General features: G+C 38.6%; 1 protein-coding gene across 1 annotated transcript in view; it reads right to left on the bottom strand.

The window, feature by feature from the left end:
* Positions 1-12,987, bottom strand: part of LOC126184971 (protein phosphatase 1 regulatory subunit 37) — a 209,031-nt gene that overhangs the window by 119,873 nt on the left and 76,171 nt on the right. Inside the window, exon 4 of the mRNA XM_049927668.1 lies at positions 8,593-8,712. Within this exon, the coding sequence (XP_049783625.1) occupies positions 8,593-8,712 (120 nt within the window). The remainder of the gene's footprint in view (positions 1-8,592; positions 8,713-12,987) is intronic.

Raw genomic sequence — 12,987 nt, 5'->3', positions numbered from 1 at the left:
GATTCTGACATGGATCCTTGGCTGCTACATCTGTGTTTCATTCCCCATAACACCTATGTGCCCTGGCACCCAGCAGGTGTCCTCCCTGACCAGTCATTGTAATTGCAGGAGGGCATCCAGGATATTATGGACTACTTTATCTCCTGGGTACAAGCACTGTAGAAAGTAAAGGACACTCAGAGAATCAGAACATACAAGGAATTTTGTACTTGAAGCACATCTCATGAGCTCCAGTGCCTGCAAGATCACATATTCTTCCACGGCAAAAACAGTAAAGTCTTGAGGTAGTCGGATGCTGAGCACATGATCGGAGAAAACATCAGAGCAACCAACAGAGTCCCTGTGTTTCCATCCATCTGTAAAGAAAGCTGTAGAGTTGTGGTCCTCAGTCAAAGGATCATTAAATAATGTATTAATAACATATGTAGGAGTGCAACCTCTCCTTTACTGCACTAAATCTAAAGTTAGTCTGGGCCTCTGCGGTAACCAGGTTGGCAGGCATTTAAAACACTGGATTAGAGGTTATACTTGCTCCATACCAAGTGATTACAGTACACACCTCCCACGGATCCCAGACAGCCTTGTTGCTCATGGACAATTGGAGAAAATGCATTCCAGAGGTGGACAAGCAACAGTATGGTATACAGGTGAATCTGGAGCCATGAGTAACTTATTGCCTGATGCACAACAAGGAGCTGCCACCAGAGGGAGAGTGTCGGTTCCCCCCAGTTTCAGCACAGGAACTAGGTATGGGGCGGGTCCCTCAAGCACCTATGGCCAGCCTAATCCCCTCTTTGTGGGTAGCGTCAGGAAGGCCTCACTGATTTATACATTGTGCACTCATAGTCTAGCCACATACACACAAAATCCTATAAAACTGGAGCAGATGCACCCTGTCTGCTCACCAAGTCTTGTGACTAAGGCACTTTATGACATTCAGTGCCTTCTGGGTTCTGGCTTTCTGTCTCTTATGTGTGGCAATCATGGCAATTTAGAGTAAAAAATGAGGCCCAGAAACTTCACTAAGTCTTTAAAGTTTAGAACGGTACCCCTCATATGCAAGTTGGGTAAATTAAAAATACGACGAGAACAATTAAAGTCAACGTAAACACACTTATCTGCAGAAAACTGAAAAACACATCTTTGCAGCCCACTCCTCTAACCTCTGCACTGTAAATTGCAACTGACAAGTCACTGTAGCAACACTGGAGGAGGATCAGAAATCTGCAAAATCATCTGCAAATAAGGAGCATTGTAAAGCACCCCTTACTGAGGACATGATACTGTGTATGGCTATGGCAAAGAGGGTAACAAATCACTGCTCTGAGGGACATCACTCTCCTGCTCACAACAATGTGACAGTGTGTCACCAATTTGGACTTGAAAAACCATTTAGACAGGAAAGACCATATGAAGATGGGGAGGTGGTCACTAAAGCCCCACTGATGAAGTTGCTCTAGAATTCTGTGTCTCCAAGCAGTGTCAAATGCCTTACTGAAGTCAAAGTACATACCAATACAGTGACGTTTCCATAGGGAAGCCTGCTGAATAGCCACTTCTAGAAGGGTCAGGTTATTGACAGTGGACTGAAATCTCCAGAGCCTACACTGAGAGTGCGTAAGGTACTGAAATCCTCTAATTTTAAGGCATGGTTTGCATGACATTCATGATTTGATGTGGAAAAAATCCATTTTTTGTGATAGTTCCTTTAGGCTTTCAACCTGAAAGCTGTCAATTTCAACCACTATGTTACACATTTATGTCTGCCACTAAATTAACTGCCCAATTAAAACAAGAGCAGAAACAGGGCATACAGTATACTTATCTTAACCTTGCTCTCATGATGCTTTGCTGGTTGTATCCATACAACTATCTTCTACAGTGACGTCAATATCTTCCTCAGCTGTCTCTGTTGATTTGTAATCTGCTGTTACAGATGCAGACAACAATGATGACGAGGTTTATATCATCACATGTATAAACTACATTTGAATATTGACTGACACATTCCTTTGACAATACTCCTTGCCATTTAGCAAACATTTATTCAAGTGTAATTTATATGAATCAATGTTTCATCTAAATAAACCATGAGCCACTTCAATTCAAGTGTTTCATATTCTTTTAAAAGTCTAATGTCATCTCATTTGCAGACGATAGATTATGACTTGTTTGTCCTGACACCTTTTGAAACCAAAATACTACAGACAAAAGTTTTTTCTTCACGAAATAAATCTCGGGTGAACAGCCTGGTGTGTGTGTGTGTACAAAGGACACAATATTTTGGCATTCAACTTTGTTGCCATCATCAGGTGTGCTGATGTACATCATTTCGTCATGAAATATGCTGGGAGATATTGAAGAATCACTTTTTTCTTAGTTTCCTTGCTACCCTTGAAATTCAGGTAGTGTGATAAAAGCTGTGAAGTTTATGCATACTTGATATTTCCTTGTGTCACTCATAAGATCATGGAAATCATTGAGTAATCCCACATTCGTTCACTTGTCAATGAAATCTTAATTGTGTGCACTTTGCTTCTTTTTCTTTGGAATAGGTACTTGAGCCCCACTCCACCTGACATTGTGACCCTCCTTCCATAATTTCCACACCATCAAATTAATGAACTTTTGCTTTTGTTAAAGCATTCTGTTGCCTTTTATGTAGGTTCTAGGATAGCTATTGAAGGTTTCGCTTGTTTGAGCATGTTTCGATTGAAAAGAAAGTATTTCATAAAGGCCGATAGTCGTTAGTTTTGTTTACATTTTAGGCATAAATTTTGTGTGAGTGTAGATCTTTATTTTTGACTAGACTTAGCAGTTCAAAGTTAAATTAATTCATGCCTGTCACATAGTTTAGGTAGTCAATTAATACTTTTAAAAGTACGTTTAAAAGTTTGTTGACATTAGTGTTTAGTTGTGTATTAGTACAGGTTACTAAAACTTCTGTGCTCTTGTGCCAAGTAATTCCCTGCTTCTGTGTAATTTTTCCTATCAAACCATGTGCAACAAATGTGGCAGCTGCTGTAGAAATCTGAAGGAGGGGGTGTTCTGTGAAGACTATAGGTTATGGTTTCATTGAGGCAAATGTAGCAGCGAGGAAATGGTTCTTCCATGGCAACGCAGGTAATGTAGAAAGAACAGAAAAATTGCTCAACAGAAGGCAAAAATTTGTGCCCTTAAGGTTGAACTAGAAAATGCAAAGGTGGAATTATGTAGGTTAAAGGAGGAAAAAGAGATGGGGTGCTGGGAAAAAGTAACAAGCAAAAGGCAAAAAAGGGGAACTGTTGAAAAAACTTCCGAAATTCATTAGTAAATCAGTTTGGCTTGCTATCTGAAGCAGTGGAGGAAGGACCTAATCCAGATGTAGTTGAATGTACACTATGTGATCAAAAGTACCTGGACAACCCCAAAAACATACGTTTTTCCTATTAGGTGCATTGTGTCGCCATTTACTGCCAGGTACTCCATATCAGCAACCTCAGTAGTCATTATACATCATGAGAAAGCAGGATGGGGCGATCCGCGGAACTCACGGACTTCGAACGTGGTCAGGTGATTGGGTGTCAGTTGTGTCATATGTCTGCACGCAACATTTCCACGCCCCTAAACATCCCTAGGTCTGCTGTTTCCAATGTGATAGTGAAGTGGAAACATGAAGGGGCACATACAGCACAAAAGCGTACAGGCCAACCTCATCTGTTGACTGACAGAGACTGCCGACATTTGAAGAGGGTTGTAATGTGTAATAGGCAGACATCTATCCAGACCATCACACAGGAATTCCAAACTGCATCAGGATCCACTGCAAGTACTGTGATAGTTAGGCAGGAGGTGAGAAGACTTGGATTTCACAGTCGAGCAGCTGCTCATAAACCACACATCATGCAAGTAAATGCCAAACAATGCCTCACTTGGTGTAAGGAACATAAACATTGGATGACTCAACACTGGAAAAACGTTGTGTGGAGTGAAGAATCACAGTAATGTGGCGATCCAATGGCAGGGTGTAGGTATGGTGAATGCCCGGTAAACATCATCTGCCATTGTGTGTAGTGCCAGCAGTAAAATTCGGAGGCGATGGTGTTATGGTGTGGTCATGTTTTTCATGGAGGGGTTTACACCCCTTGTTGTTTTGCATGGCACTATCACAGCACAGGCCTACGTTGATGTTCTAAGCACCTTCTTGCTTCCCACGTTTGAAGACCAATTCGAGGATGGCGATTGCATCTTTCAACACGATCGAGCACCTGTTCATAATGCACGACAATAGCATCCCTGTAATGGACTGGCCTGCACAGAGTCCTGACGTGAATCCTATGGAACACCGTTGGGATGTTTCGGAATGCCGACTATGGACCAGGCCTCACCAACTGACATCAAAACCTCTCCTCAGTGCAGCACTCCATGAAGAATGGACTGCCGTTCCACAAGAAACCTTCCAGCACCTGATTAAACGTATGCCTGCGAGAGTGGAAGCTGTCATCAAGGCTAAGAGTGGGCCACAACCATACTGAATTCCAGGATTACCAATGGAGTGCACCATGAACTTTAAAGTCATTTTCATCTAGGTGCCTGGATGCTTTTGATCACACAGTGTAGATTGAAGCAGAATATTAGCTCAAAGAAAAATGACAGGTTGGGATCAAATCAGAAAAGGAAAAGAGGAATTCTGTTTATAAGTAGCACACATGGGAGGGGTGTAGGCTAGCAGCTTCAGGTGAAATTAGGTACCGGGTACCAGGTCACAAGTTTTGTGAAACCAAGTGCTAGCATTAGCCAGGTGACAGAAAACCTGGGTCAGCTAAGCAGGGACTTTGAGAAGGAAGATCAGGTAATTATAGTTGGGGGAGCATGAAACAGCCTGACTATGAATCCAAGATATAGTATTAGGAGTGACTTGGATAAAATACGAGCAGAAACTCTGCACACAAATGTGGGGTTTGTGAAGGGCTTTCAACACTATGACCAGCCCTGGGTAAACAGTACTGTAAGGCATGTTAACACTGAGCTGAACAGGATGCTCCAAACACCAGCAAAATCTCACATAAGTGTTGTTCCAGTTGATGCTATTGGCAGGTGGGGATACACTATACATGACCTGCAACTAAATAGGAAGGGGAAAGATAACTTAGCTTGTCTATTAGCAGATACTGTAAGGGGAACCACAGGCGCACAAGGGATGATCCATGTGGTTAATGGCACCAGGCAGGCAAGTATTTTAGTTTAAAGCCAAAGTCCAGTCAGACAACAATCAAAACAAATACACACATCAAAAAAGTTTTGCATCACTTCGATTCCGAGAGTTACAGAACCTGTGCAGAAAGTTGGAACAGAGATCAACATAAATATCATTTCCGCCCTTTTTATTGCTCATGAAAACCACACACTGCATGTTGTATCACCATACAGCGAGACCTTCAGTGGTGGTGGTCCAGACTGTTGTACACACCGGTACCTTCAATACCCACATGTTGTTGGGGCCATCTGTACCGCACTGTATGGTGTCATGGTTGCAAAGATGGACCTTGCATTGGAAGTCGGGAGTGAAGTTGCACATCATGCAGCCTATTGCGCACAGTTTGAGTCATAACACCATGTTTTGTGGCTGCACGAAAAGCATTATTCAACATGGTGGCGTTGCTGTCAGGGTTCCTCCAAGCCATAATCCGTAGGTAGTGGTCATCCACTGCAGTAGTGGGAGACCTGTGTGAGGCATGTCATCGACACTTCCTGTCTCTCTGTATCTCCACTATGTCCGGACATCACTTCGGCTCACTCCGAGACACCTGGACACTTCCCTTGTTGAGAGCCCTTCCTGGCACAAAGTAACAATGCGGACGCAATCGAACTGTAGTACTGACTGTGTTGGCATGGTTGAACTACAGACAACACGAGCCGTGTATGTAGCTGCTTCCTAGTGGAAAGACTGGAACTGATCGGCTGTTGGACCCCCTCCATATAATAGGCACTGCTCATGCATGATTGTTTACATCTTTGGGTGGGTTTAGTGACATCTCTGAACAGTCAAAGGGATGGCGTCTGCGATACAATATCCACAGTCAACGTCTATCTTCAGGAGTTCTGGGAACTGGGGTGAAGCAAAACTTTTTTTGGTGTGTGTAGAATAAAAGAAGCTTCAGGTACAGTAAACAGGGACAAAGCTACGGGTAGTACCAATTTACTTTATCAAAATATCAGGTGAATACGAAATAAAGTAGATGAGCTGTTAGTGTGTTTAGATGATCTCAAAAATAAGAATGAGACTGATATACTTTGTGTGACTGAACACCATGTAACTGTGGAGATAGAAAGTGTCAGTATAAATGGGTATAATTTAGCATCTTACACTTGCAGATCTAGCATGAACAAAGGAGGAGTTGCCATTTACACAAAACAAGGCTATAAATACAAAACTCAGAAGTAATCAAATTTTGTGTCCATCAGCAATTTGATGTTTGTGCATGTGAACTACAGTGTTTATATTGGCAGCAGTGTACAGGTCCCCATTCGGAGATTGGATGCTATTCATAAAAAAGTTTGACTCCCTATTATGCTGTCTGTCAGACAAAAAGAAGAAGTTATTAATCTGTGGTGATTACAATATAAACTTTCTAAGCAATTCTGATAGGAAAAGTGAACTAGAAGTGTTAATGACATACAACTTATGATCAGTAATCAATTTCCCTACATGTATAGCTCCAGACAGCAGCACTCTAATAGATAATGTATGTCAAACTAACACATGCTTTCCCTATGATAAGTCGATTATCAGACCATGATGCACAATTGATTAACTTACAAAACCTAGCAGGGTGTACAGTTCACAAACCATTAAGTAAAAGTGTAAGATTGCTCAACCTGGTATCTACAGAACAGTTCAGAGAAATGTTAATTGGGAAGATGTATATAATGAGCTAAATACTAATGATAAATGAAACATATTTCTTGATAAATTTATATCCCTTTTTGAACATTGTTACCCAAAACATTACTAAACGTTACACCAGACAGATTCCAAAGGAACCTTAGGTTACAACAGGTTATTAAAGTGTCTTCAGCAAGAAAAAGGAAATTGTATGAGACAGCACGAATTAGTAAGTAGTAATTTTACATTATAAAAATTGTTGTAACATACTGATAAAAGTTGTTAGAAAATCAAGAAATATGTATGCTAGAGATTAAATTAACAACTCAAGCAATAAAATCAAATCAATATGGAATGTCAAAAGATGGGAGACGGGAAAAGTAACAACTGGGGTATGTAGTATCACTATTAATGAGAATGAGACCATCTTACCCAACAGTACACAAGTAGCTAATATATTTAACAACCATTTCTTAAGTGCAGGCGAAGAAACAGGTGAGAATAGTTCAAATGAAAAAACCAAGCAGTACATGGAAGAGTCAGTTTTGAGAAATCTCAGTCACATTAATTTTCACCTCTTGTGAAATAAGGAAAACCATTAAATCTTGAAAACATAAATGTTCTGTTGGGGTAGATGACATCTCTGACAAGATATTAAAACAATGTGGAGCAGTTACAGCTGATGTTCTGTGTCACATACGTAATGCATCACATTTACAAAATTTTAAACAACCATGCATTATTGTTGATGATGGGGAAGATAGGGTCAACAGGAATAGCTACATCTCTGAAAAGTCGCAAATGTGGTTGCAGTACCATATGCTTGTACTTCTTGCTGTTAATTGCATTCTTCCAAACACAAATTAAGATATGGAGCCCCCTACATCACTCTAAAATAAGCCTGGCCACACCAAGACCCAACCACAAGCAAACTATTCTCTTTCCAAAATGTACTTATGTCTGTACCAGCTACCAAATTCCCTCCTGAACTAAAATTTTCTTCATTAATTTATGGACCAATCTCTATGTCGGTGACTTCATAATGAGCAGCCATGTCTCTGCTTTGCGGTGAAATGGGTTCTGGAAGTCTGGCATAGAGACCAAAGGACCGATTGGTCTGGACTTCCCACATGGAGCTTGGAAATTGCTGAGAACTGCAGGAGACAAGTGTGTTGCCAATATCCTTTGTTTTTGTAGTGCAGATAACTCTTGAAAATTGGTTGATCTTGTACTGATATGAATGTGATGAATCACATTCCTATTTGAAGAGTTTCATGTAGAGAGCGCACAACCATGGTTCTGTGGAAAAGAGAAAGTCATTTAGAGTGAGTGATGACCTTGTCTTTATATTTTCCTCTTTCCATCTATATTTAACTTCTGTACTGTTGTAGTATTCTCTTGAGTGATTTCAAGAAAGAAGGAAAAGCCTACATGACACTGTCAGCACATGATTTAAACTATTATCCTACTGCTAGTTCTGTGTTTTATTGTCATGACAGCTTAGTACATCATAACAGAGCAGAGAATTGTTTAAGAGTCTGTAAAGATACATTCTCACAGTGTTGTCATAATAATTCGGTTTTTCATCAATAAAAAAGAACAAACATTTTGTATACATAATGTTCAGCAATAAATCAGGTTATCAAGTTCTTCTACCACTCCATTCTGACACAGTGACATCATTTCTGTTCCCATGCATAACACACTAATGATGAGATGTTTCTTACCTTCTTGATCATACGTGAACATGCCTGCCATCCTCGAACACCAATATTGGGGTTGGAAGATATGTTCAAATGAACAGCTGCCTCATAATATTCTACCATGTCAAATAATGCAACTGACCCCTGAAATAAGAAAACAACAATGAATAGCTGAGGTGATTATATTCTTTGCCAACTTATCATGGCTTACAATCTAATATTATCCAGAAATAATTGAAAATGACTATGGAACATAGCTAAGACTTAATTTTAGTATGCAGTAACTGACAGCAGATGCCCAAGAATAGATTGATAATAAACCTGAAAATGCAGTTACTAAAACAGACAAAATATGACAGATTGGACAAATGTCTTATAGTAATAATTCTCATAGCTAAAGATGTCAAACAGCAGTCTCAGCGTTTTCTCTGCAAAGAGACTGTAAAAGGATTAATCATTTGGGTTAAATGTTCTGCCAATTAAGACGTCACTTGAGGTTAAGCACAAGCTCATATAGGGCCAAGATACCCTTTTCAAAAGGAAACATCATAGCATTCACGGACGCCATGGAACACTATACCGAATGGCCAAGTAGGAGTTTTAATCCCATTTCTCTCCATGTCCAGTGCCTTATCCAGTACCACAACTCAGTATGGAAACTGTAATGAGCATTGCAATAATAATAATAATAATTATTATTATTATTATAATTAACATCATCATTTCAATATTATGTTTAACTATTTTACAACCAAAACTCCTGATTATTGTTTGCAGGGACATGGCAAGCACATAATAAGTTAAATGGAAATTTACTTCCCATTAACACAAAACCCAAAGCAATCACTGCCTTGCAAGGACAGAACAAATGAGGGAAAGAGTGACCCACTCATCCTGGGGTCTGAATGACCATTCCTATTTCCTCCATGAGGAAGAAGCTAACAGTACTGAAAGGCAGGATTAGTGTTTTCAGATTTTTCTATCTCCATCGACAGCACTTGAATTTTGGACCCTAAGGTAAGTACTGGCCAGTCACTCTGTCTCTTCATAATTAATGTTTTTATTAAGATTTATGTGTCCTGTAATGACAATTGTTCAAGATAATTGCAATCAGTATACCTATTTTTTACATTTTTTGAGTAACTTCGCCCGCATCTCGTGGTCGTGCGGTAGCGTTCTCGCTTCCCACGCCTGGGTTCCCGGGTTCGATTCCCGGCGGGGTCAGGGATTTTCTCTGCCTCGTGATGGCTGGGTGTTGTGTGCTGTCCTTAGGTTAGTTAGGTTTAAGTAGTTCTAAGTTCTAGGGGACTGATGACCATAGCTGTTAAGTCCCATAGTGCTCAGAGCCATTTGAACCATTTTTTTTTGAGTAACTTCCTCTTTGCTAAGTTCATCGGAGCCGTTGAAACTCACCCAAACATTATGTTGGCAGGACACCTACAGCAACTGTCTATTTCTAGTATTAGAATCATTGCAAGGAATATAGCAACACTTAAAAACACTGGCAGTTAAACTCATTTTAACATTTATTCATTTGTTAAAAATTCAATTACCACATTTTTTCAAGTCAAATGGACAGTTAACAAATCTTCAAGCACTACTTAACGGATAATTAAAAATAAGTTTTGTGATTCTCAGGAATCTTCAACTAAATGATTACAAATTTTTTTCCCCACATAGGGACGATACCCGATAGGCAAAGTAATTTAGTAAAGCTATAACAGATCAGAATAATTCAATCATTTCTTTTAAATCCAAAGAACTGTAACTTCTCAAATACATTACTGTCAAATTTTCTTTCTAAGGAGCTTATACCAAAGTAGAGAAATTTGTAGTCTGAATTAGCTGTTACAAAGGAAATGATAGAAATAAGTTCTTGTAATTCAAGAACAGAGAACCTGTCTTGCTAAATTTTATTAATCACCATATGCCTCCAATCCAGTGTCCCCAACAATTTATAAGTAAGTTCTTCAAGCAAATTACAATATTTTAACCGCTTTTCTGTGGAAAATATTAAGATCCAATCTTAAAGCAAAGAATCCCACAGAAATATGGACAATTTATCACAATATTTTGCACAGTGTTAAACAGAGTACCACAGAACAACAGCACAGAACCACAGAGGAGAGTTCAGTACCATTTTGATACTAAATAAGGATTTTTAAACACCAGCTTCTGCAAAACACAATCTTTCTCCATTACCCAACTATTTTTGACGCATATGTCATGTTCCAATCTCATTTCATTTCTATAAATATAACACTTTTTTTATTTATTGAAAGTCGTGCAACATGTACCTCTTCATTTTACAGTGATTCCTCACCTGAAACTACATTTGTTTTTACAGATGGGATTGTACATTGACATGAACATTATGTATATCTGTGACCTGCTGCATACAAAAATGTTCAATAACAAAGTAATAAACATTCATCATTTTGACATTCACATCAAGTGAGAATTATGTGACTCTATTGCTTCAGACTGTGTGAAAATGCTGTTTTATTTTTAAGTGGAATTATATAAATAATGAAATCATTACTACAAATAAAGAGTTGTAGTATTTGTTTTATGGCTCATGCACGGTTAATTAATATGGGCACTGAAATGTTCTTTTATATTTTACTTTGTATTTCTAGTTAATGAAGTACACCTGCAAACTGAAAAAAATTAATAGCACAATAGATTTTCAGATGAAAATTACATTTTGAACATTGTTTTCCCTACTACCACAAATTCTTTGCAAAATATCAGATTTTGTAGGCCCCTAAGTATTTGTATAGATTACAAGCTATGAGTTTTACTTAGTATAGTTAGTTGCATGTTCCATGGATCACAATTACAATTTGTCATGATGTAGAGCGAATCACTTTTATAATACACTTTCTCTGTGAAAAATATCACAACACGTTGATCATTTACATGAGTGTCTTAAACTACGTTTGTTTACATAACAGTGAATTATACTCAACTACTCTCTCTCTCTCTCTCTCTCTCTCTCTCTCTCTCTCTCACACACACACACACACACACACACACACACAATATTTTTACACGATAAAATAATATTCTATGGAATAGGAGTGGTTGTCAACCAGATGTAATTTCAGTTTGTGCTTGAGGTTCATTACATTATCTATTAACGTCTTTACATCACTGAATAGTTGATCAAAGATTGTTACAGCTGAACACCTCACTACTTTCTGTGGCATAATAAAACTGAGTGAAGAATACTGGAAGCCATTCCCCATCTAGCTTTATTTTTAAGACTGTTACTGTTGTTTTCAAACTATGATTGATTGTCGACAACAAACTACATAAGGGACTAAATGTACTATTAGGCTGTTGTTAGTATGTTCAACAGTTCATAGAGCTGTATACGTGAGAGGTCTGGTATTATCCTTATTACACAATTCTTTGTAACCAACATTTGATTCCTATATTATGGGTTAATTCGCAATATGACAGCATAAAACATTAGTGGATGAATACAGGAAAAGTAAACCATCTTTTTGATATTTTCATCTCCAAAATCCGATATTACCCCTAATACAAAACTTGTAAAGCTTAGACATCTAACAAGACCTATAATGTATAATTTCCAGTTCACTTTCTTTTCAACATAAGCAGCTAACAATTTAGAATATTCTCTTTCATTTACCAATTTACCCTAACATACTATTTCTAATGGTGTGGTCAGGCACTGTGCAGCACTGAACTGCATGCACTGAGTTTTATCTAAATTTAGTGACATTCTGTTTGCAGAGAACTAGTTATTAATTTTCAAGAAAATTTTATTTACATTTTTTGACTGATGAAGTTTCCCCATTAGGATTGCTTACAATACTTACAGTGTCAACAAAAAGAAATATTTCTTCTTCTTGAACATATGATGGAAGATTATTTCTATACAACAAGACAAGAGCAAGCCCAATATCAGCCACTATGGTAGGTCTGTAGTGAATAATCCCCATTCTGAGAATGCTGCTTTGCTGCATACACTCCTTGAATTTCTTAATGTGACACACTGCATCCCTTTGGTTACCACTAAGACTTCTGATAGTGTAATATTTGAGCTTCTCTAGGGAAATACTGGCTACACTTTGTGGAAAGAAGCTTCTGAAATTCAAGTTGAGACACGGCATCTTATTTTGAAAGCAATGTGTTATAGGTTTTATGCAAATAATCTTTCCTAGTACCATTGAGACCTTTGAGGAGGTGGAAAATATTGAGACTGGTCAATATACACACATCAAAAAAGTTTTGCAGCACTTCAGTTCCGAGAGTTCTGGAACCTGTACAGAAAGTTGGAATAGAGATCAACATAAACATTATTTCTGCCCAATTTATTGCTCATGAAAATCACACATTCCATGTTGTACCACCATACAGCGAGACCTTCATAAGTGGTGGTCCAGA

Source organism: Schistocerca cancellata, chromosome 4 (assembly GCF_023864275.1).
Source record: "Schistocerca cancellata isolate TAMUIC-IGC-003103 chromosome 4, iqSchCanc2.1, whole genome shotgun sequence".
Lineage (NCBI taxonomy): Eukaryota > Metazoa > Arthropoda > Insecta > Orthoptera > Acrididae > Schistocerca > Schistocerca cancellata.
This window is presented reverse-complemented; position numbering and strand designations above follow the sequence as displayed.